Source organism: Gekko japonicus, unplaced genomic scaffold (assembly GCF_001447785.1).
Source record: "Gekko japonicus isolate JY-2015 unplaced genomic scaffold, Gekko_japonicus_V1.1 scaffold157, whole genome shotgun sequence".
Lineage (NCBI taxonomy): Eukaryota > Metazoa > Chordata > Lepidosauria > Squamata > Gekkonidae > Gekko > Gekko japonicus.
Window position 1 is genome coordinate 1508132 of NW_015168051.1, and position 25342 is coordinate 1533473.

The 25342-nt window shown below is 43.8% G+C and overlaps 1 protein-coding gene across 1 annotated transcript in view; it reads right to left on the reverse strand.

Annotated features, from left to right (window-relative positions):
• The window catches only part of SPIRE1 (spire-type actin nucleation factor 1), a 138861-nt gene that overhangs the window by 94663 nt on the left and 18856 nt on the right, over positions 1-25342 (reverse strand). Inside the window, exon 2 of the mRNA XM_015414360.1 lies at positions 21686-21720. Coding sequence (XP_015269846.1) covers positions 21686-21720 — 35 coding nt within the window. The remainder of the gene's footprint in view (positions 1-21685; positions 21721-25342) is intronic.

Consider the following 25342-nt stretch of genomic DNA (forward strand, 5'->3'; position numbering starts at 1 on the left):
AGAGGCAGTGGAGGCAGATGTTTGCTCACCTGCACATCCAGTGAGGAGAGTGGATGCAGCCCAGACAGCGGAGTGTGTGCAAGTGCAGAAAGCACTCCTTAGTGTGGGGGGTGTAAACCCCTGATCTACAGTTGGGGGAGATATAAACCCCTGATGCATTTTTAAAGGTTTCAGATTTTTCTGCAAGCTAGGGGGGGACCTCCCCCAAGTTTATTGAAAAGTCTTACTTCTGTGTAAATGCAGATTGGGGTATACATCATTATTAGTTATAAGATAATTGGGGGCCTGGGAGACTCACAGAGGGGATCCAATCCTCTTCTCCCTGGCCGCTGAGCCCGGTTGTGCAGCTCCCTTCCTGCTCCTCCATTGCCAAACCCTTCCCCTCTTACCTTTATTCACCACCAGTAGCACCACCACCATGGGCAGTTCTCAGCCTCCTCCACTGCTGGGCTCATCAAGGCTTCTCCCCCTTTTTGTCACCCCCACAATGCACCTCTCTTTTCTGTCAGCTGGGGGGAGAAAAGCATTGACAGCCATGGAGATGGAGGCCAGAAGCTGCACTGGACTTGCCAAGGCTTCACCCCGTTGCTGCAAAAGACAACACTGACTGCAGCCTCCACGCAGCTCCCAGCCTTTGCCATCAGGTTTACCAATGCTGCCTGACTGCCTGACTGCAACCTCCACGCAGCTCCCTTTGCCATCAGGTTTACCAATGCTGCCTGCCCCCCCACAACTACTGCTGCCAGCAACCCCTACACAGCTCCTGACCTCTGACACTGGGCCCACTGAGGCTTGCAGCCCTCCTGCATGGGGCTCACTGGCAGCATTGGTGTGTGTGTGTGGGGAGGATGCTTTGGCAAGCCCTGCATGGCTCCCAGCCTCTGATACTGGGCCTGCCATTGGTTCTTGCTCACCACTGCCTGACAGAGAAGGTAGAAGTGTTGTCTGCACAACATTTAGAGCGCCCCAAGTTTGCAGATCTGTGTTCTTAGTCAGTGCAGGCCCAACCTGTGCATTTAAATATCTGCAGATTCACCCACACTATTAGCATATAACATGCTGCTCATTAAGCCCATTTACTTCAATGGACTTAGATGAACGTTACATACTCTATTGGGGATTGCACTGTCAAGCAATTTGTTTCTATGTTGTTTGAAAGCTCACCATTGCTAAGAATTAACCAGAGAAAATGTTGGCATCTATAGTGAATGAAGAGTTTCCCAAATCACTCTCTAATCCAGCAGTTGTGGCAGTGGCATAGCCATGGTTATTCGGTGGCATAACCATAAAAGGGAATGACGGAGCATATCCCTTTCTTAATCTGAGGTGAGAGTTTGTTCACAGAAACCAATTCCCAAGCCTTAGCTCCCACAGCAACACCAGTTTTTAATTGATTCCTTTTCTCTTTGCCTATCCCCCCCAAAGTAGCAGTTATCTTACAAAGGAATTTCAAATGGAGATTAGAAAGAGAGACTGCTGAACTGCAACTGATAATGAAGCTCAAGACGATGTATCCACCTGGACTGAATCGAGACCTAGGTTTCCTGTCTTATTACCAGTGCTGATTTCTCTACACCTGCTACCTCTCTGCATTATCACACCTAATCCAATCACACCTGCTATTGATATCCCCAGATAAATTTCATTCACCATAAATGAACACATATCTTATGTAAAACAGACCACTGCTTCTCTTCATTTTGCTAGGATCAGCTTAGGTGAGTAGAGTCCCTATCCAAATTCCTCCTTGCCAGAAGTTCCATAACAGGGGATGGGAGCAGAGTGGTCAACAACTACAGTTGAACTGATCCAGTTTCAGAGTGTATATGAGCTCAACATGTAAAAAAATATATGTAAATCAGAGAAAGTCTTTGATAGAAACAGAAAACACACGCACATATAAGAATCACACAACTTAATTGACGAAAAGTAGAGGGGAAAAGACTTGGAATGCTACTGCTGGTTAAATTACCTTCTTTGTACTTAAAAATATTGTAACTGTCCCTGAAATTAAGAGAGGAGAAAAGGGACTGACCACTACTAAAACATCTCTCCGTATCTCTTGAATATTGGAATGGGAGAAAATGCCTCAGCTCCCAAATTCTGCAAAAAAGCTTAAATATGTAGTAATTAAATTTCTGTTGCTTCCCGCATTAATTAGCACTGCAGACAAAAAAAATCACAATAAAGAATCAGATTCCTTTTAGTAATGTTTTAGTTTTCCCAATGCCTTGTGCTGTTTGAAATATTTGACTGACATATATGATACAGTCAGTTACATTAAGTTTTGCTTATGTCCAATAGGCAGCAAAAACCTACAAAATTATCTATTAGAAGTCTTTATATTTCCCTGAGACCATAATTTAGGTCAGCTTAAAATCAAAATAATTAATGTATAGATATCATTCTCTTTATTGGCACCTGGCTTTTCTTTAACATCTTTGAAAACAGATTCAGGCAGGGTAGCCATGTTGGTTTGAAGCAGCAGAACAAAGTTTGAGTCCGGTGGCACCTTTAAGACCAATAAAGTTTTATTCAAGGTATGAGCTTGCACACAAAAGCTCATACCTTGAATAAAACTTTATTGGTCTTAAAGGTGCCACTGGACTCAAACTTTTATCTTTGAGAACAGTATGTGCAAGTGTGAAAAAAGTCTGTTTGAATTCTTCAGAATGAAGGACTGTTAATCCTTCTGTTTGGAAAGTACTCATGTGAACTCCCTCAGCAAACGAAGAATGCACACAGAGAGTATCATTGGAAAAGAATAATAAAAATATTTTTAATTTTTGTTCGTCTGACTTTTACCCAATCATGCTGTGAAAAAATTGATTATTTAATGATGGATATTCACTTTTTGTATGAATATGCTTCCACTAAAGAAACCAGAAAGAAAAGACTTTTGAAAGAACTGTATGATCCGTTTGTTAATCGGCAGGTCTGTACTCTAATATTTCCTGGAATGACTGTGAATCAGTCCTATCTGAAAACAAGAAGTTTATAGAGCTGCCATAATATTAAGCTTTAGCTGGCCCCACTGTTGGACCTCCTGATGGCACCTGGTATTTTTGGCCACTGTGTGACACAGTGTTGGACTGGATGGGCCATTGGCCTCATCCAGCATTGGCTTCTCTTATGTTCTTATGATCATCAGCAACAAATGCCAACCAAAGGGATTGACTGTGTTCGCTAATATAGGGGATTGGCTTAGAATAAGAAAAGGCAATGGCACTGAATTCACTAGACTGTTACATTTACCCAAGACAAGATATACCAATGCTGCCCATCACCCCTGCGTCGTATGTCACTTCCTGACAACAGAATCAGTGGACCTGCTCTTACCTATATAGGTTGTGCCCTGACCTGGATGGCCCAGGCTAGCCCAATTTTGTCAGCTCTTGTCAGGGAAGCTAAACAAGGTCAGCCCTGGCTAGTACTCGGATGGGAGACCTCCAAGGAATACCAGGGTCATGACACGGAGACAGGCAATGGCAAACCATCTCTTGCCTTGAAAACCCTATGGGGTTGCCATAAGTCAGCTGTGACATGACAGCACTTCACAGGCACACACACACATATACACAGTGTGCACCCAAATTTATTTTACAGAACAACAGCTTTTACTTTGTAAAATGGAATAATATCTATACTTTGAACTACATCAGTGAAAGATGGTTATGTTAGTAAGATTCCTCATGAAACCAAACATTTTTTCCCAAACTGTACTACATGCTGAGGTGTTCTGGTACACTAGACACTTTAAGGAAGTGTTAGGCTTCCAATATACCAAATAAATGTACAATAAGAAATGTGTTACATAATCTGTGGTGGCAAATTCTGAAAGTCTCCAATATGCCACAAGGGATGAAGCTAATAATGCTAGATCATATAGCTAAACCTTTTAAGTCAGTGGCATTCAAACTCATACAGCTACATAATTAATAAACTAGGGTCTCTGTATTCTGTGCAATATAGCAAAAGAAATCTGGACCCTGGCATACTATTTTGCTGTGTGAGAAATGAAGGTTACACATTGTTTAAATATAACAGGTTTGTAGGCTGTGTGAACAAAACACTCTTTTGATGTATTTTGAACTATCTTAAACAGCAGTTGGGCTGTGATCCATGTCCTTCCCCCTACTAAATGATGCACAGTGTTTTAAGTCCGTCTATTTGGGGAAAGGAGAGCTAGTTTTGCAGGAGTGAAAATGTAAAGGAAAAAAGAAACTTAAGTTCAGCATACACAATCAATTATGCATAAACAGGCTTTGGGTGAACAGATAAAATATTTTATTTGCTACAGCGCCCAGCATATTAACGTGTTCTACATTTGAACTTGCCTTTCAAAAATTCCTAGTGACTATCACAACACTCCACAGCATGGCAAGCAGAGAAGTTTGAGTTTACCATATTTTAAAACTAACTGGCAGAATCCAATAAAGGGGCAGATGACAAAAAACCGCCCTTGAACAGAATGCTTCCTTGCCCAGACAAGTCTCACATAAACACAGAAAGCCTGGTACTGGATGGAATAAAGGCTCCTTTCACTGAGTATTACATAAATAGTAAGGACTACAAAAATAACTCTCTTAAAAGAAAGAAAAGTCAATCAATCTGGACACAGCAAGAGAGGTCCAAACAAGTCAATTTACAAAGCTGCCTCAGGGACTCAAAGCTTTGATATTTAAAATATCTGTGAATAATTCAATTTCCTGAATTCCAGAACAAAAGACATATTTCTGTTTCATATCAATATATCTTCTGTGTTGATTATTCTTATGAGAACACAAGCAGCCATCCTTTATTGCATCAGGCCCAATAATATTCCAATTTTGGTTATCAAGACATCTTTCTCAGACCAGCAACCAAGAATCTTTTAAACTGATAGTGCTAAAATTGATGCTGACCCCCTTATAGATTTAACACAATACCACAGAAAATAGAAATGTGGGTAGGCTACTTAATAATGTATAACTTTTACTAAAATTGAGCTAAAATGGGAGATTTTCCTAGATTTCTATTTTCTCCTGTCTTTCTAAGAATTCCTTCCACACATGTACCCATTTTGGTTTCTACAGCTATTAAAGTTGTTCTCCTTATATTAATATATTCATTTTAATATGACAGTTTGGTAGATTACTACTTTTATTTTACAAAAAATTAATCCACTGAAGCAGAAGCAGAATCAAGTTCAATAACCTAATGGATCTCGGACAGACTGTTCATTTACATGTTATAAAAACAGCGCTCTGTACAAGCTAAGACAAAATCCTTGATTTTGTAATAATTAAGCCCAGAATTACCTGGAACTGAACATTACAGTCAATACCGTAACACAGAACAGTCCATTTCTCCCATTTTGGGAATGAGTTTGTTCAGAAACCCATTTAAGGACCTGGTTTATCCAAGAGATGAAAAATGTAACACAAACTACAGAATTCAACCAACCAGATTTTTCATTAATATTCTTAAAATGCATATATTTATTTTAAATGTTGATGTTGGTTTGATAGCAACAACACTGTACAGCCATTGTGATAGCATAACAAGCAATTTCAGCAAATATTTAATCATCTAACTTCAAGAACTGAAAAATATGACTTGCTATTGTGTTTCCAGCAGGTCTCCCCAGGCCTCAGAATGTGGAAGAGGATTGTGCCACTTTTCCTTTCTCCAGGACTACAGCTCTCCCCACACCAGAGCTGTGCCCTCTTTTCTTCCTTGGTCTTTCCCAGGAATCTGCCCTTAAAGGTTCAAATGCCCCATCCCTTCCCTGGGTGTATCTGGCCTCTCTCCAGAGGAAGGCCATGATTTGCTCCTCCCCTGTCCCTCCTTCTAGGTTGTTGGATGGCTCCTCTCCCGGAGCTGTCCTCCCTCCTGCCCTATTGACTATAATGTCAGGGGCTTTGCTGGGGTAGGCTGCTGGGCCTCAGTCCCTGCTGCTGCTTTTCTTTGGCCCTCACAAGTCCAGCCCTCTCTAGCCTCGCCTTGAGTTCTGCCCCGGCTGTGGAGGCTGCTGTCCTCTCTCCAATGCTGGACCCCAGCTAGTTCTTCCACCTGCACCTGGCGTTGTGGTGCTAGATAAGGCCCTGTGCTGTTGCCTTGGAGGAAACCAAGCTCAGTGGGGGTGAGGGTACTGGGAGCCACATTTCCCATGGTGGCAACTGAGGGTCTGGTCTGGACATAGTATAACATGGTATTAGAGTTATTGTTCTTATGGCATCTTACCCTCCTGGGCATGGACAAATTTAGGTTTCTATAGACATTTACAGATCAGAGAACTGGCAACAAAAAGGCCAAATGAACACTAAAGAATGATCTGTAACTCAGTAAGACTCAGCAAGTTACACTGACAAAAACTGTAGACAACATATGCTCTAAAGATGAAGAATCCATGGCTTGTCTTTGGGACACACTGAGAGTGCAACTATGAGACTTCTCTGCTAGGCTGAACTGTAGTACTATTTATTAGCATAATGACATCAATGTGCATGGCATTTGACAGAGAAACAACAGAATGTTTCTACCTATGAAAAAAGATGGTTTTGAATCTTCAGTTAACTGAATCTTTGTTGCCTCCAGTTAACACAGGAATCTGGGTATGCAAGTTTTTCCGATAATTTTCTCAGTGCTCGTGCATATCCAGGGGCAAGGGAGGGAGCAAGGGTGAAGAGGAAGGACAACAACACAGAACAGGTGGGGGGAAAATTAGGCCACAGCTTTGATTGAATACAACCGCAGGAGCACTGGCACAACATGGAGAAAGATCCAGCATTGGGTGACCCTCCTGCTGTCTGATATTACCTGGTCTCTCCCAGCCTGCCTGCTGGGGAGAACCTGTGGAGTGGCATGTCCTGGGGTACCATATGGGCGCAAGCCTCTGCATGGTTCCCTTGCCACCTAGTAGTGACAGCCTGCTGACAGCCCCCTAGCTGGGCATGTCACTAAATGGCTCCACCACCACCCGTTAAAGGAGTCCCAAAAACGGGGGATGCGGGTGTGCAGGCACAGCCTCCCCTTGCAATGGATCTGTCTCAGTGCCCAAACTGCCCACACAAGGTGTGACGAAAAGTAGAGACACAGACTATGAAGTAAACCATAATGCAACCTGTAATAAAACACAAAACAAGGGAGGGCAGGAGAGAGAGCTGGAATCAGCTGAGAGCAAAGCCCCCACAGCAGCCTGGCTAAGTAGGGCAGGGATGGACCAGAGTGAAAATCCTGAGCACCAAGTCCACCTGCAGCTCTGCTCCCTCCCCAGGTAGCCCACAGAAGAGCTGATTGGCTGGGCCTGGGCTCCTGCAGGGCCCCCATTCCCAACACTCCACATTCTTGGCTTGGAGCCACTGGGGTAGCCTGCCTTGACTCAACCCTGGCCCTAGGCCACATTTTAAGTTGAATACATGAACACGGGGGTGTTGATAGTGGGTATGATTTCCCACATGTCATAAAGAATGCTTTAAAGATCTAGTAATCTCAGAGAAGACTGTAGATCATTAAGCCACCACTGGATGAATGCAATGGTTCTTTGCTCTGCACACAAGCCAAAACTGTTGTTTAAGGAAGTGAGGCTCAGAACAACATCTATGCCACTCTTTAAAACAGGACAAGAAACACTAGTATTGACGCTTCAGCCTACCTAATGGTGTTCAAAATAAAAAGCTAGCTGTACTTAATTTTAATTAATATAGACAAACAAGCTTTCACTATCTCCACAACAATAATTAATAAAATTGTTATTATTGTCTATTACATAATTCAACCACATGATGTTCTTGCCCTGTGCCAATAAAAGCTATGGGAATCCTTAATATTGCAATGGATTGCATTTAATGCTGTAACCTGATGGCACTTGATTAAACTGATCTAAATCAAGCAAGAGATTAAACTGTAATTTTAGATAATTCAGTAAACCAGTACAGTGTTATAATTATTTCTTGCTAGGCCACAAAGCATTTTGTTCATGATGGTCCCTCTGGCTCTCAGATATGGCTTTTCAGGGATGGCTGCTGGGGAAGATTTAACCTCTTAAATGAAGGTTGGCCACTGCTGTTACTTTGAAAGCAGCTTTGGGCTGGAAGACAAGTTTCTGAGACCGACACAACTGTTACAGGTAAATACTGTAGCCAATGAGGGTCTTCCACAAATGGGCTGCTAACCTCATTTTATACACCAAAAGGCATAGCAGCTATGATTAACTCATAATGTTCTCTCCCTCATTGTATTGATATTACAAATTTAGTCATCTTTTCCCTCTAGAATCTTCTAATTCTGTTGTTGTTTTTTAAGAATCCCACAATGGACAGATGCCTTAAGAATTCAGTTACTGCATCATCAACTGCATCAAAAAGCCTACTCAATAACTTTTCCTATTCCTTAAAAAAATATATTAATCTGTAGCTGCTGATTTACTGGGGGCCGCTTTGCAACTGCAGGGCTGGGGGGATGCTGCAGGAAGAGGCCACGTGTTCACTGCAGCTGGGCAAGTAATGCCTCAGTGGCAGCCTCGGGGGCCTTTGGCTAGGGCAGGCTGGCTCCTTGAATGTCCAGCCATTCACTGGCTGCATGTAAGCCTCTCACAAGGCTGGGCTTAGCGCAGACTGGGAAACGAGCATCAGCTTGGCTCCACCATCCCTGCCGGTATTAAAGGGCCAGCCGGCCACTCACTCTGCCCTGTTCATTTTTTGGATATGGACAATTTCAGAGTCCACGATTCTTGCATTCGGTTTCAGAAGCATGTGTTACTCATTGAGCAAGCATTTCCAGGAAATCATTGGAGCAGCATAGTGAGGTGGCTTGAAGAACTGGAGGGCGACTACTGCAGGTGTTGGCTTGTACCTGGATGTGAGGTGGCTGCGAAGAATGTGGAGGACGTGTGTGATAACTTGCATCTATTGTGTGGGGCTCTCTTTGGGCCCGGTTTACTTAGGGTGCTGTAGTGGGGAGTTGGTGGTAATGACATGGGATCATCTTCTTGCCTAGCTTGACAGCTCTCTTTGGGCCCGGTTTACTTAGGATGCTGTAGTGGGGAGTTGGTGGTAATGACATGGGATCATCTTCTTGCCTAGCTTGACAGCTCTCTTTGGGCCCGGTTTACTTAGGATGCTGTAGTGGGGAGTTGGTGCTTTGGGCCCAGTTTACTTAGGGTGCTGTAGTGGGGAGTTGGTGGTAATGACTTGGGGTCATCTTCTTGCCTAGCTTGTCAGCTCTCTTTGGGCCCAGTTTACTTAGGGTGCTGTAGTGGGGAGTTGGTGGTAATGACTTGGGGTCATCTTCTTGCCTAGCTTGTCAGCTCTCTTTGGGCCCAGTTTACTTAGGGTGCTGTAGTGGGGAGTTGGTGGTAATGACTTGGGGTCATCTTCTTGCCTAGCTTGTCAGCTCTCTTTGGGCCCAGTTTACTTAGGGTGCTGTAGTGGGGAGTTGGTAGTAATGACTTGGGGTCATCTTCTTGCCTAGCTTGTCAGCTCTCTTTGGGCCCAGTTTACTTAGGGTGCTGTAGTGGGGAGTTGGTAGTAATGACTTGGGGTCATCTTCTTGCCTAGCTTGTCAGCTCTCTTTGGGCCCGGTTTACTTAGGGTGCTGTAGTGCGGAGTTGGTGATAATGATTTGGGGTCATCTTCTTGCCTAGCTTGTCAGCTCTCTTTGGGCCCAGTTTACTTAGGGTGCTGTAGTGGGGAGTTGGTAATAATGATTTGGGGTCATCTTCTTGCCTAGCTTGTCAGCAGCGCACCACCTTTCCCTTTGCTCTCCTGCAGTGGCCGTCCTGTGTCCTTATGAGTAGTTGGGGGGCTGTTGTTAAATAACTAATTCCTGGGTGGCAATGATAGGTTTTAAATCTCATGGTGGTCTGGTTTCCATTTGAAGTCTGTTTACTGCATAGATTAATTAACCATATTGCATGGCTCTATAGTCACAGTAGTGAATATTTGGCTACAGCAGTTTTATCTCGTAGTAATAGTAGTAGGTCACATTGTTATACTCATCCCTGGGGGTCGCTATACAGGGAAGTTTTCACAGTAATCATGGTGGCTTAATTATTGTTAAGCTATCATTCTATAATATTTGCAATAGTAATTTGAGCCATGTGGCCTTTCATGGGCACCTTCTAGCGGCTGAGTTAGCATTCATTTAGCATGCTTTGGAGGCATTTAAAACCTTGGCTCAGATTGTTGGAGGGACATCTGCTTCATTAGGGCCCTACACTGTTTTGCTCGGATTGTTGTTTTATTGTGTGCTTAATTAGATCATGCCTCCCAAGATACATGTAGCAGCCACTATGTGCCATTAGGCTGCCCCTCATCGAGATGGAGGGTGCACTACTGGGGCTAAGAAGGCAGCTCCTTCCTCTTCGAAGTTACAGCCTAAAGCCTCGCAGACACCTTCCACTGCCAGAGGGTGGCATGTTCCTGCTCGGCCAGCTGAGCCAGCTGGTATCTTGGTACCACTGGTGTCCTGCACTAGGGCAAGCCTAGAGAATACTTCCCAGGAATGGGTGCTTTTCAAAGAATGGGTCAGCCAACTCGGAGCTTAGTTGGAAGTTTCAGCTTCCCCGCTTACAATAGAAACTGCAATGCTTTCATGTTCAGGTGCGGCTGCGGCAGGGTCTTCATAGCCTTCCAGGGGGCAGAGACAGGCCTGCTCTCCCAGTGAATGCTCAAGCTCATCAAAGGACAAGGAACCCAGGGGTATGAGTCCCACAAGATATATCACCACAAGTGGTGTAAGGCACACAGATCAGCAAGACACACTGAGATATCCAGTTGCGAGCAGTCTTCAGGTGAGTCCTCCTCAGAGGAGGAGTTTACTCATTCAACTGGACTGGGTTACAGCTATTGGATTACAGCTGCATGGGTCCCAGGTCTGCCATCTTGGGCCATCAAATGAAGGGAGAAGGCAGCCAGTGGCCCCACTGCAGTGGGGGAGGGGATGGTCAGCCCTCTGGGGCTTCGCCACTGTTGCCCACCTTTAATGATTCAGAGCATCCACCTGGCATTCATTTGTTCTGTAGGGTCAAGAATAAAATTTTAAATAGGTATTATGTAGATGCATTTACCCTGATTAAACATGATGCTGAGGAAGGCAGACATAACTCACAATCTGATAGGAAAGGGGTCAAGAAAGAGTTGGCTGATCACACCTTTCTTAATTGGCTGACCAGATACACTGTATTCATGAGAGTGGTTTAATCCACCTACCTTGAATGGGAGTGGCACCCGTCCGACCACCTGGGCAATGTATTGAGGGCAGGTGCCTCCACTGCCTTCTGCTCCAACAAAGCCTTTCGTAAACAGGCTTCTTACAGTGAGCTAGCCAGGTGGGATTTGATTAATGACAAGTTGTGGCTTGTCAGGGGGCGAGCCAGCCTCTCCAGGGTCGCTTCCAAGTGTGATTCTAGCCACAAGATGTGCTGGGAGGATAAGTAGGGAAGGGAAAGTGCCAATGCTGATGATGCAGGTACAGCCACAATTGCAGTAGCTGTTTTGGGCCTCATCCTAGGCCATCTTGCTCCCAGGAAGGCAGTAATCAGCAGCCATTTTGTAGTAGCCAGCCCTCCAGCAGCAGCAAGAAGATGGTGGAGCTGGTGCAACTGCTGCCACAGGATCCAATTCCGGAAAATAATTCCCCCTCCTCGAATTCAGGCCTGGGATTAGTTTATACCCCCATCCGTCCTGGCCCCCTGCGTCTGTTGCTTGATCACTATTCTAACAGAGCTACTGCCTCTTTTCTTTGGGAAGGCTTCACAGAGGGTTTCCATATTCCCTTTACTGGCCCACACACTCAGGGAATCTAAAGTCTGCTCATGATCTGCCAGATATTGTAGCTTCTAAGGTCGCGAAGGAGTGTGATGCAGGTTGGGTCACCAGCTCGTTCAGCTCTCCTCTCATACCGAACCTGCAGGTAACCCCCCGGGAGTGGTTCCCAAGAAAGATCCAGGTGAATATAATTTGATTAATCACTTTTCCTACCTGAAGGGCTCATCTGTTAATTATGCCATCCCCGAAGAATATGGCTCTGTGCATTATGTCTCATTTGACCACGTTGTGAGCATAGTCAGGGCATGCGGCCCTGGGCCACTCATGACAAAATGTGATATCCAGTCAGCTTTTTGGGTCTTGCCTATGCACCCAAATGATCACTGCCTTCTGAGCAGCTCATGGATTGTCGACAAGGCTATGCCTATGGCCTGCTCTGTTGCTTGTGCAGCTTTTGAGGTTTTCAGCACCTTTCTCGAATGGGCAGTTAAAGGCCGCACTCACCCGCCCCCCCCAATGTTACACACTACCTGGATGACTTTGTGTTTTCTTGGCCAGCTGGAAGCTCTGCATGCACCACTTGCCTGGCTGCCTTTCAAGCCTTAGCTGGGGAGTTAGGGATGCCCCTGGCTCATGACAAAAACGGAAGGTCCCTGTACACGCCTTGTCTACTTCAGTATCTTGCTTGATTCAGAGGAGGATCCATCCCAGAGTCCTTAATGATGAAATGGCTGCCTTGAGGGCTCTTATCACCCTCACTTTGGCTCAGAAAAAATGCACACTTAAGGAAACTGCACATTTTGTGCCCACCTAGCCAGGTCCACAACCAGAGTCCACTCCCCTCATCACCATACTAGAATCACCAAGGGCATGAAAGCTGACTTTGCTGTCTGGTTGACTTTCCCTTCCATATTCAACTGTGCTTCTACTTGGCAGACCCTCCTTGACTTAGGTTCATTCATGCAGATTCAGTCAGATGCTTTGGGCAGTGTGGGATTTGGTGTGTTCATTGCCAGCTGCTGGTGCACCAGGTGTTGGCCAGCTTCCTGGACAGGGTTAGACATACTGAGAGATCTCACTTTTCTAGAATTCCTTCTGATATTGGTTGCGGTCACCATTTGGGGCAAATCCATTAGGAACCAAAGGGTACTGTTCTGGTGCAACAACCAGGCTGTAGTTCGTGTCATTAATTGCCCAACCTCTCGCTCAGAGTGGATCATGTGCCTCGTGCACCAAGTCGTCCTCCTGTGCTTGTCTGGTAACATCTCTTTTTCAGAGCACTATATGTCAGGTGCAGACAATAACATAGCAGATGCCTTATCTCACTTTCAAGAGGAGAGGTTTCAGGCCCTGCCGAACCATCACTCGGACCCCCTACTGGAGGATCTGTGGGCCCTTAGCAGCAGTCAATCATGCAGGAAGTATTCAATTCCATTGCTCCCTCTATGCAGAATTCCTACTCTTGAGCTGTGGCCACCTTTCTGGCCTTCTCTTCAGCTGTTGGGGGTGAGGGCTCCTGGCTGGCTTCCAAAGCTCTAGTTCTCCAATATGTTTTCCTTGAGGTTGCAGGGCTGGCACCCAGGACTATGGCCATGCACCTTGCTGTAATATCATATATTTTTTTTAGCAAAGTGCAAGGTTTTCTGGACCTCTGCTGCCCTTTCGCTGCCCACAGGACCATTGAGGGCTTACTACTCATGTGCCTGATGCCAGGTGGCCTATAACCTTGGTGTTTTAGCTGTCCTCCTGCAGCAGCTCCCAGTGGTCTGTTGGTCTGATTTTTAGGTGACTTTTCCAGGCCACCTTTACACTTGCCATTGGGGGGGGGGGTTCTGCTGTTGGTCCTGGCATCCAAGAATGACTTTTCTGGTCGGGCCCTCACATCTGGCATCCGCTACTTTGGAAATCTGAAACATCAGATACAGTGCAGGTCTCACTTGATCCTTTAGGCTGCTGGGGCCGGTTAGCCCTAGCTAGTGCTCACCACCATGTATCTGGCCATACACCCAACCAATGTTCCCTCTAAGCTGTGGAGTCTTGTGAGCAAAAACTCTACTCTGTGAGCTACTGGCATGGAAGTTGTGAGCGAGCAATTTGGCTGCTGCATAAATTAGTTTGCTCTGGAGCCCTCCTTCCTGAGTGACGACAAAAGTGTGTGAGCCGGAGGCTAAAAAATGGTGAGCTAGCTCACACTAACTCAGCTTAGAGGGAACAGTGCACCCAACTGGCCCCGCTCTTCTCCTTCTGTATGCCGTTGGCTCTTTCTTGACTTGTTTCTAGTTTGCCAGTGTTCTGCGGGCAGGGATTGCCAGGGTCAGTTTCCTTCCTGGGGACTTTGGCACACACTTTTCCCGCATCAGTGCACCCACTTTGGAAGCCGAACTCGGCCTCTCCTTAGAAGGCATTTGTGCCACTGGCCACTGGAAGTCCTTTGCCTTCAGGTTTTATGTCCACCCTCAAGTAGGTCCCTCCTGTCATCCTTCTTTGTTTTAGTCTCCTCGGGCTGTCACAGGACCGTGTGGATTGTCAGGCAGCACATTGTGCACTGGGCTTGTCAAAATATTGATCCATCAAAAGAGGGAGGGGCTTTGCTAGGAACTCCAGGACCATCTTTGGATAACATGGATGGGTCAAAGTGATATGTTGTGTTATGATACCTTTCTGCCTGTGGCATTGCTCACCATTGACAACGCAGGGCCTCTGGATGCCATTGTGATCCAGCTTCAAGAAAATGATTTACCCAGTTAGAAAGGGGTCCATTTGGCTCTGGCTATTATAGCCAATCTACAAACTCTGCATTCACACTTGGAGGGGAGACATCACCCCAGACAACTGCAAGGCCACAGTTTACTTTGTGGAGTCTGTCTGTGGCTCAGTCATTCTGTGGCTCAGTCATTCTTGGGTTGAGACCCCCCCCCCTTTCTCATTTTTTGTCACTCATTCATCACCCAAACCTTTTGTTCAAACTTTACAGGGATTATGGGATTCATTTGTGTTTTGGGGGGCTAATACATATAGTTGCACAGTGTGTGACACTCGGCTTTGTTGGTTACAACTTAGGAGCATTGGTGGGAGCAGAGCAGTGCCCTCCCAGTTCTTGTGGTGGTTTCAGGCATTGGGCTGGATCCATTTGGGGGAGGCTGTGCCTGCCTCCCATGGTGGAGACCCCCTTAAGGGGGCTTGTGGGTCAAGCCTTTTAATGGCACACCTGGTTCAGGGTGGTTGCCCGGTGCTACTCCCAGGTGGCAAGGGTTCTATGTGGAGGCTTGTGCCTTTGTGGAACCACTGGTTTGCTACTCAAGGTGTCCGCAGCAGGCAGGCTGGGGATGCTGTTTATCGGCCAACAGACCAATGTGTTGGATCCTGCCCTATGCTGCACCAATGCTCCATTTTGCTGTAATCAATAAAGTTGTGGCCTGTTTTACTCCAACCTGGTACTCTGTGTATTTATTGTTTCACTCCCTCCTTTATACCTCAGCAGTGGCCCCTCTCTGCCTTTAGGACCACAAAGATGGATATAGATTCTTGTCATAATGAATACACCTACAGCCATAGCAAAGCAATTTGGCGTCTATGATGGAGTACGTGTTGATATCATGAGCATAATGCAACTCTGTAAAGTTTTCAACCAATTGGAAGAAAATATTGCATCATCATTGCTATTCCTCACCCTATATATACACTAGATTTACATTATAGACAAAAAAATAATTGATTACAATTTTTATAAAACCTCTCCACTACAGATATTTAAACCACACCAATGTCATTCCATTAAAAATGCATACAACAGTACAATCTGAGAGAAAAATACAAAAAACCCCAAATAGATCAACTAGAAAACGTTTTAAACGTTTTTTAAAAATGAGATGAAATTTTATTTATTTATTTTATTTATTTTGGATTTATATCCCGCCCTTCCAAACGGCTCAGGGCGGCTAACAAATGTGTACATCCAACTGTAAAGCTGGAGATAACAGCACCTCCAAGCTGCACTTATTCCTTCATGAAGATTTACAGAGTAGGCTCTCTCCCAATTCCACAATCAGAACCAGCACTAACCAGTAGAACCGATAAGTTTACATTATTACTATATTTATATCCTCCCCGTTCTCTGCGGAGCTCAGCATGACAAGTATAGTTCTTCCACCTTCGTTTCATTCTTATAATAACCCTGTGAGGTTGATCAGGCTGGGAGTGCATGACTGGCCCAAGATCACTGGCCGTGGAAGAATTATTACTCAATATAAGCAAGTCAATTTGCAAGGTGATAGTGCAAGCAGAAACTAAGAAGACTGTGTCAAATGTGAGAACATTTCAGGTTTCCATGAACTTCACTTGTAGCTCATCATATGATTTCCATCTAAGAATTTCAATTCTGCCCGAAGCAGAGTTTTTGGCTGTCAAACGCTATTTTGGAGGTTTTCTAGTATGATGTCAAATTTTCACTTATGCAATACTGGATGGACAGCCAAAGGGCTAGCAAGGTGATGGCAAAAAAAGAAATGATGAGAAGAGCCATCAACTCAATTTTAAAAGTATAATCATGGATTTTAACCAGCAGGTGTCTGTTGCCTGTCCCCCAGTAGTAATCCACTCTATCCTCAAGTTCCTCAGGAAAGATTTTTGTAAGTAAAGCAATCTCAATAAGCAGGAGGAACATGTGCCTAGCAAACCAGACAGATGAATAATCTCCTTGCCTTATGAAGCTGAAAGTGCAACACTTCATGATTGCTAGAGATAAGAAGCTCACTGCTCTAATTAAATCAAAAAATAATTGGAGTCATCGCTACATAACACACACTCTTCATTACAGTTCCAGCTCTTCCAATTGGCAGTATACTGCTAGAAAAGCATCCACAAGATCACTGTTGTGGTGTTTCTAGCACTAGGTATTTTGCAACCTTCTTGAAATTGCCAGGCCGTCATTAATCCAAGCACCAGGATTACAGTACGGCACCTCCTGCTTGCATGGGGCCTGAGAGGAAAATTTTCTTAGACTCTGATTGCTGGAGAAAACTAGATTTTTTCCATGTACTAACTTTATAAGCATTATGTATGACCACCATCTCTTGGGTTTTTAGTGGTTTTTCTTTACTTTCTCCCATAGATTGTAGATTCCCTTCCTAATTTTGTTGTAGTTTATAGAAAATGCAATAAAAATCCCCTACAGGGGGCCATAAAAAAAAAGACTTCAGGTAAACATACAGAAGCAGCATTTGCCCAGTATCGCCATGACTGGTTGTCAAAGCATTTCTGTGTCAAGAAGGAAGTACACCACCTGGCAAAAAACCTGGAGTACTGAAGCGCTAACCTGAGGTACAAGTAGCCAATTGTGATTAATACACAATGACCAGATTATGAGATACAATCTCAGATGGTCTACACCTGTTCTTGGGATTTTGATCTGTCAGGCTCATATATCTCTTTGGCTGGCTGCAACCTGGATCCAACAGCATTCAGATAACTGTAGTTACACAGAAAAAGGGAATGCTCAACTCCCCCTTCTTCAACACCTTGACAATTTCACTATCTTTCACAAGGAAAAGTTATCCTTATACCCAGTCCATGTCAAGGTTTGATTTTTCTCTTTTATTTGCATTATCACCCTATAAACAGTTGTATTCTATTTCAGTTTTAGAGACCTCTTCCTTTTAGATGTATTTTTAATAGAAACAGATGAACACAGTTAATGTTGATGTAGGGAATAATTTTTCAGATTGCAAGTGTCCCCCCCACATAAACATTCTGACCATACACAGTTTCCACAGTAGCCCAGATTTTAACACCACATCCTAGCAATCCACAGTACATGCCTGGAAAATTTCACAATTGGATTACTGTGATAAACTCTTCATGGGGCTGCCTTTGAAGGTAATGTGTAGGCTATAACCAGGGCCACTGAGGAGATGGGACTGGGGGGGGGGACAAAATTCCTAGGGACCAAGTCAGCTGGAGGGCACCTTATGCTGCATCTGGCCAAATGCATTTCCACTTATATTACTTTTAATGCAGTTCTGGCTGCAGTCACTAGGGGCACAGGGAAGTCTGAGCACATTAATAGGCACTCTGATGATCAGCTAGCCTGGCCTTCTGCAAGGCTGAAGCAAACCCTTGCCTAATAGGATCATGCTAAGCCCATCAACCAAGCCAGCACTGGAGCAAGGCAAGACAAGCCAGCATACCTGATGGCTGCTACAGTAAATGCCACAATGCAGTCTGCTAACAAGGTTGTTGTCTCCAGCAGTCTATCTTTCCCTCTTCCTTTCTTTGTATTCAGCTCCATAGTTCTGTCTGTGAAGCCAGGCCTTGCAAAGCAATAAGTGTGCTGCTGCACAATAAAACAAACTCTCCCTCTCTTTTCCTTACTTTTATAAGAATCCTTGATTTTGCTCTCTTTCATGACCTTCTTTCATTTCTCTCTTCCTTCACCTAAGTTTTCCATGTCTCCCTCTCCCCCCTTTGTTTTCAAGCCTTGGTCACAAGTTCAGACTCTCAGCTGTTTCTCATCCCTATCCTGCTTGGCAAATTAGAATGTACTTAATAGCAGTATAGTAGCAAACACTTGTTAATATTATGAACAGAAGGGGTGAGTTAATACTTCCACATGATCTAACAAAGCAGTTACATCCACCCTTTACATGCATGGTGATGGAACATTAGTCTTTTTTAGTGGACATATATGAGGAACAGAAGTTAGAACTCCCATTTCAGGCACTGGGTTGCTATTATTACTATTGTGTTGGTGGAACATTTGATAGCCCTTTGTAAAGTTTACTTTGTCCTGACCTGGATGGCCCAGGCTAGCCCAATCTCGCCAGATCTAGGAAGCTAAGCAGAATCGGCCCTGGTCAGTATTTGAATGGGAGACCACCAAGGAGTATGGAGGGGCAGGCAATGGCAAACCACCTTTAAACATCTCTTGCCTTGAAAACTGTACAGGGTCACCATAAGTTGGCTGCAACTTGATTGGGAAAAGGGCTACTTTGAAATATGACAAATGACAAAATCTATTTAGATAATGTCAGCAAAATCAATCACAATGATTCCAGTACTTCCCATCCAGCATCACTATATAACCCAGTTTGTCCCTGGATTAGTGTTAGGTAAAGGTACAAGACTAAACTGAAATAGATTTCTTACTAATTTACTTACTAAAAAGTTATTCTGACATTAAGTTTTTGTGAACTAGAGCTCAATTCATCATATGTAAGATGTGTATCTTATATTGGTAGACATATATATGTGTGCTTGAATTTAAAATTACAAACTAGACACAGGGCTACAGAGAGCAATATTGAGAGGCACAGGCTATGCAAACAGAGTAGATGAGTGCATTTTTTTGCCATGCACAGTTGGCCTTTTGCTGACAGGAAAAAACACATCTATTTTGCTTTCTCGTGGTCCTTTCTTACATGCCCTGGGGTAATGCCAATTGCCAATTTGGAGTCAGGAAGGAATTTTCCTCCAGGCCAGATGGGCCAGGGAGCTGGGAGGCTTTTTGCCTTCCTCTGGGCCTAGAGGAGGGGTCACTGGGGGAGTGTGCGGGAAGGAGGTAGTTGTGAATTTCCTGCATTTTGCAGGGGGTTGGATGAGATAATCCTTGTGGTCCCTTCCAGCTTTATGATTCTATGTTTGTATTAATGTTGTGTTATTATATACAGGATTAACTAGCTTCCAGGTGGGGCCTGGAAACCTCCTGACTACAGAGATTCAGTTTCCCTGGAGAAAATGGCTGCTTTGGAAGGTGGACTCTATGGCATTATACCCTGCTGAGGTCCATCCCTACTCCAAATCCCATCATCCCCAGGCTCCACCCGCAAATTTCCAACAATTTCCCAACCCAAAGTTGGCAACACTACTTGTATAGGATAAGGGCTAAGAGGGGCAGGAGATGTAAGTCTGCAGACAGTGTAAGAAACTGCTTGCTGGCACATTAACCATGGCCCTCTTGCAGTAAGGTGTTTTTTTTCTGTAAAATGAACTGTTCCAAAATTATATTTTACTTTGCTTTAATGAAATTTCCTAAAAATACTTTCATTTCTATTGGCTCAAACTATTTTTGTGGAGGATTTTTTTTATTCTTATGCAAGTCTTGTTATCTTTTTTGGCCTTCAGCACACTTCGTTCACTACACATTTTCTATTTTTAACCTGTGCAAACCTTTGAATAATCTTTCAAAAAGCCACATCATTTATGCTTTATTCTGCTTTCTCCAAAGGACCCATCTGTTTTGCCTGCAGGTTCTCAGCAGAACAGTAAATACAGAACTGCTACTCAAGCCATTCCATCTAGCAAATAGCTTTTAGTCCTTTTGACTTCTACAAGGTTTTTTTTTTTGTAAGTTGACATAATGGCAGATTGTGATTCTTTTAGCATTTAGGTATTTCAATTACCCTTATCAACTGGACCATAAAAGAATTTTGGATACCATCATGAATGCTTTACTAGAGCATCAGTCACATCATTTCAAAAGCTTAGCAGAATGTTTATTCTGAATTGCTCAGATCCTACAGACACAGAGCAGACAGATGGAGAACACAGAAGTACAGGCTTTAAAATGTACAGGCAAAGGCTTGAGAAGGCAGAAGTCAGTGAAAGCAAGAATGGCCCAGAGGAATAAGAAGAAGAAGGTTAGAAAAAATGCACTAAGGAGGAGGGAAAGCTGGGGGGAGGGGAGATACATGACCATGAGTTGCAGAAGTGAAGAAAGGTCTGGTTGACATATTCATCTGAAATAACCAGTCAAATCTCTGGCTGAAGGCCTCCAGTTTTTGTAGCAGTTACAGGAAAAAACACATCTATTTTGCTTTCCAGAAGGATATAAAAAGTGTACTTTCATTCCATTCATATGACATGGGTTTTTGAAATCAGAAAATATTTTTGGATCTTGTACATGATGTCAGATGACAGGACCTGCTTTAGTTAGCAGCAGGGTTTAAGGTCACAAAGAATATTTTTTAAAATTTTCTCTAAGCCTTCTTCACAGCACTGTGGTGCATTCATGTACCTCCAGGTGTTCCCTTGGCTTTCCCCCTACCTTCCCCAGCTTTGCTCCAAAGTTCTGAGAAAGACTGTAGCAAAGCCTGGATGGCTGCTGTGAAGGTGGGAAAGTCTGGATTTTCTAGGCCCTGCCCACACAGCAGCCATTTTCCCCACAGTGGCCATCCCCCGGCCCCTGGGGGCTTAAAAAACCACCAACTGAATAGTGTGACATTGACATAATATTATAACATTATTATGTAATATGTTCTATGAATTCACAGCTTTCTTCTTTTTAAAAAAGAAAAGTAAGTCTCTAGGACTTCTCATTGCAGTGATCTCAAAGAAAGGCATATTTCCACAATGGAAGGGGCTAGAGATTTATGTTTTTAAAATGAAAGCTGGGAATTCACAGAGCTCATTACACATACTGATGTAATGTTATATCAATACAGTGATAATCACTCACCTATTGTTTAAAATAAAACCTGAAAATGCCCTGATAGTGGTGGCAGCCCTGGGGAACAAGATACTATAAGGGAACCTGCCATATGGAAGTCCTGTTGCTTCTGTGCTGTATTGGCAGCCGCAGCAGCGAAACTATACAAGCCTGTCCCCATGTGAAAAACACTCCAGTTATATGGTCACTGTACCATCCACAGGAAACAGTTTCTCAATTCCCCCCATGCCTACCCACTCCATATAGAATGCCCCATTGTTTGAAGATTTTTTCCTACTATATTCATAGATCGTGCGCTGAGAGAATGCACATCTTGTTCAAAAAACAGCTTTCCCCGCTAAAAGGTTACTCTGCGGAATACCACTGCAGATGGCTAGAACATACACAGAATTAACCAAAGTTCCTAGGAAAACTACTGAAAAGCACACTGTTTGCTGAGTTAGCAACCCCTCCCCTACAAAAACAATTAAACATTCTGACAAATTCTTCTTACCTCTGTTTCTGAACACTGTGAATGTTCTGATTTACCTGAAATTGAAAGGGAACGAAAGTTATTTTCATGTTTTTTTAAAAAAAGTATTGAACAGATTAACTGCAAAACAAGTTTAATCAAAGCTGCATTCTCCATACACTCTCTAAAGGAGACTGAATACTCTTTCAGTATATACAACAGCATTTTGTTGCATTAACCTAGTTTTGAATTTGAGTACATACTATACATATATACCTGTGTGTATTATAATTTAATTTACACATACACACTGGAATTGTGCTGTTGGTAAATGATCATCAGAGTGTGAAACCCAGCCTGCTCCAGTTGTAGCCATCTCTTTGAACTCCCTGGCTCCTAAGGCCACACTGCTTTGGGGAGGAAGTCCCACTGCATTCAGTAGCACTTACTTCCTAACAAAAATGTACAGCATGGGTGGGGAACTACCTGGCTCTCTGGTCAAGGAGAAGATGAGAGCTGCAGTTTTTGAAGCATGCATATGCATGCACCCCCCCACTCTCTCAATAGCCATAGATGTGAGCAGTTCCCATGAATCTGAATGGAAGGTACTAAGCTAGCCTAGTGGCTGGTGGTGGTACTGCAGGCATCTTTGCCGGAATCTCAACTAAAAGCTCTACCATTTTTCTCCCTGTGTATCCTGCTGCCGCCACTCATTGTCCTCAAGCTGGGGAGAGGGTGAAGAAAGAGCTTTGGACTGCAGCCCCCCCCCCCACTGTATGTTGCAGAGAAGCAAGGAGATAGATGATCCATTCAATTAATTTGAAAAGAGAGAATGTTTCCTTCCCTCCCAGGAGCCTTGCATAAAGGAATAACTCATCCTCTCTCATGACACACAGTGAAGGTCCTAGTTTTTGGTCCTAGTTTTTTCACCTTTTGCCAGGGAAGAAAAAACATAGTTTCTTTCCATGTCAGGCACACTGCAGTCTGAAGAAATTAACATGTACTTCCTATATTTCATGACCCTTTGGTCCTGCCAGTTGTTTTTCCTTATATTAAAATGACTGCATTGCAAGGATCCATTCACTGCAATAAAAGAAGCAGCCTTTAGCCCTCAAAAGCTTATTCTGGAATAAAAAGTTATGAATCTTTAAAGTGCCACAAGATTCATGCTTATTTTTACTTCTACTGCATTAACACTTTCTTTTTCACATCTGTAACCAGTTGAGGTGGAAGGGCTAGCCACTCTAAACTCTTCAAGAATAGCCACAAGTGTGTTACAATGTAAGATCTTATAGTTAGGATCAGTCTTTCAATGAAATAAGAAACACAGTATCTTATGCTATGAAAAATATCTAATACTCTACCTCAATTAAACATCATCTTAAGTGCAGCTATCTATCATTATTCAGCCATCAGAGTGGTCTTCAAAAGAGATGGCACTCTGCCTGAGATTCCCAAGACCAAAAATGGTCTGAAGGTCTACGTTCACAGAAGAAAGATACCAAGGAAGACCATCAGTCCATCTTGCCCAGCACTGCCTACTTATACTGGCATTGGCTCTCCAAGGTCTTTCCCAGTCATGGTAGCAAAGATTCCTTTTAAATGGATACGACGAGGACTGAACTTCTTGCCAAGCGTGCAGTCTGTTCAACAACCAGACCTCCCTTGAACAATCTAAGTTCTCAGTAGGGTTTCCAGCACAAAAGTGATGGCTGGTCAAACAATCTGAGCTCAGCAGAATTAAACCCCCACACACACACACATAAATAGTCAGGGTGGCAGATGAGAAGCAACAAATAATTCTATGGTAAGGTTTTTTCAGTTATCTCAACTCTGTTCCACTGTTGAGGAAATAAAGATCCAGGGGACTATTACAAAGTCACCCTTAAATTTAGAAGTGAAAAAATATGTTATGAAAAGAACATTCTACATTTTCCTTGATATTTTCCCCATGTACTATCAATCTAACCTTGCTTCTATGTCCCCTCACTCTTCAGGAAACTATGATACCGTATATAATCTGATAGTTTGCACTGCTGACTTTGAATACTTGACCTCTGAGTCCTATAAATTTATGGCTCTATTGTAAGATAATTTTTAAACAATTGACATATGCATATCCCAACTTTCCATACTTTCTTAATTCATGTTTCTTTCTGTGGTTCCTGTGCATGTATTTGAAATGGTCACTTCAATCACAATTCGATGTAAACTAGGAAAAAGTTATGTCTGCTGAAATAGTAGGCAGGATTGACTATCAGAAGAATGCATTCTTATACAACTTATGGATCTCCCTTTAAAACGTTCTTACAAATCTAGCAGGTGACTTCAGAACAGCTGTGTTCTCTTTCACTCTTAGTACCCTTACTGTAAAATGGGAGTGCCAATTATTCACTCAAGCAGAGCACACTACTCTGCATCCCATTTAAATAATAATTACAGTGCCTAACTCTTACATAATTTCATAAGGAATATAAAAATACCATGACAGTCATAATAGACCAGCGTGTTTTTCTTTAAATAAATCGGCTAATTAATGGTGCTTTTCCTAACACTGTCAAGCATTACTGAGAATGGTTCGATTGATTACATCAGAGATACAAACAATAAGTATTGCAGGATATAAAGTAAGAAAAGAATTGCTAGTTGTGATAGACAACTAGCTAGTTGTAATCTACCACATTTCTAACAGCAAAGGGGGTTTTTTTGCTGTCAAGTCACAGCTGATTTATGGCGACCCCACAGCATTTTTGAGGCAAGAGACATTCAGAGGTGGTTTGCCATTGCCTGCCTCTACATACTGCCCATGGTATTCCTTGGAAGTCTCCCATCCAAATACTGACCAGGGCCAACCCTGCTTAGCTTCGGAGATTTGATGAGATTGGGCTAGCCTGGGCAATCCAGGTCAGGACAGTGAAGAAATAGCACCAAATTTAGCTGTTAGCACCAATGTTCCCTCTAAGCTGTGGAGTCTTGTGAGCAAAAATTCTACTTTGTGAGCTACTGGCACTAACGTTGTGAGTGAGCAATTTGGCTACTGCACAGTTTGCTCTGGAGTCATCCTCCCTGAGCTAACACAAAAATGTGTGGCTTCCGGTTTATGGCGGCACGCTAGCAGACTCACCTCCCGGACCTCCCAGCCCGCCCGTGGGTGAATCTGCCCACCAGCCGAAGGAGGGGGTGCACAGGCTCGCAACCCCCCCCCCGAGGCCCGGCGGAGGGACTCTGGCCATGGAACTTTTAAGAGGTCGCCTCTTCGACGGCGGAATGCCGGAGAATTGAGGCGCCTCTTCGTTCCGACGGTTCTCCGTGCTTTGAGACCAAATGGACTTAGTGACGCTGACCGGGGCAAGCGCAGGAGATCGTGCGGCAGAAATGAAATGAAAGCAAGGTCGAACGACCAATGATGAATGTGAGTCAATTTCAAAGTGTTTAGTAAAGGGGAAAAGATAGCTCCCCACCGAATGGAAAAAAGACGAGCGGGGGAGGGACGCCTCCCATGCGCACAAACATTTGAGTGATTGAGGGGGGGAGCGGAAGAAAACGCGAGGGAAACTGCGTAGAAGTACTTACCAAAGCGAATCTAAGCGGTTAAGCGCACATTCAGAGACTTTTAAAAAATCCGCGAAAGTAAACAAACGATAAAGATGGCGGGGAAGAAGGACAGAGAAAAACTTTTGAAAGCGAAAGGGTCTGAGA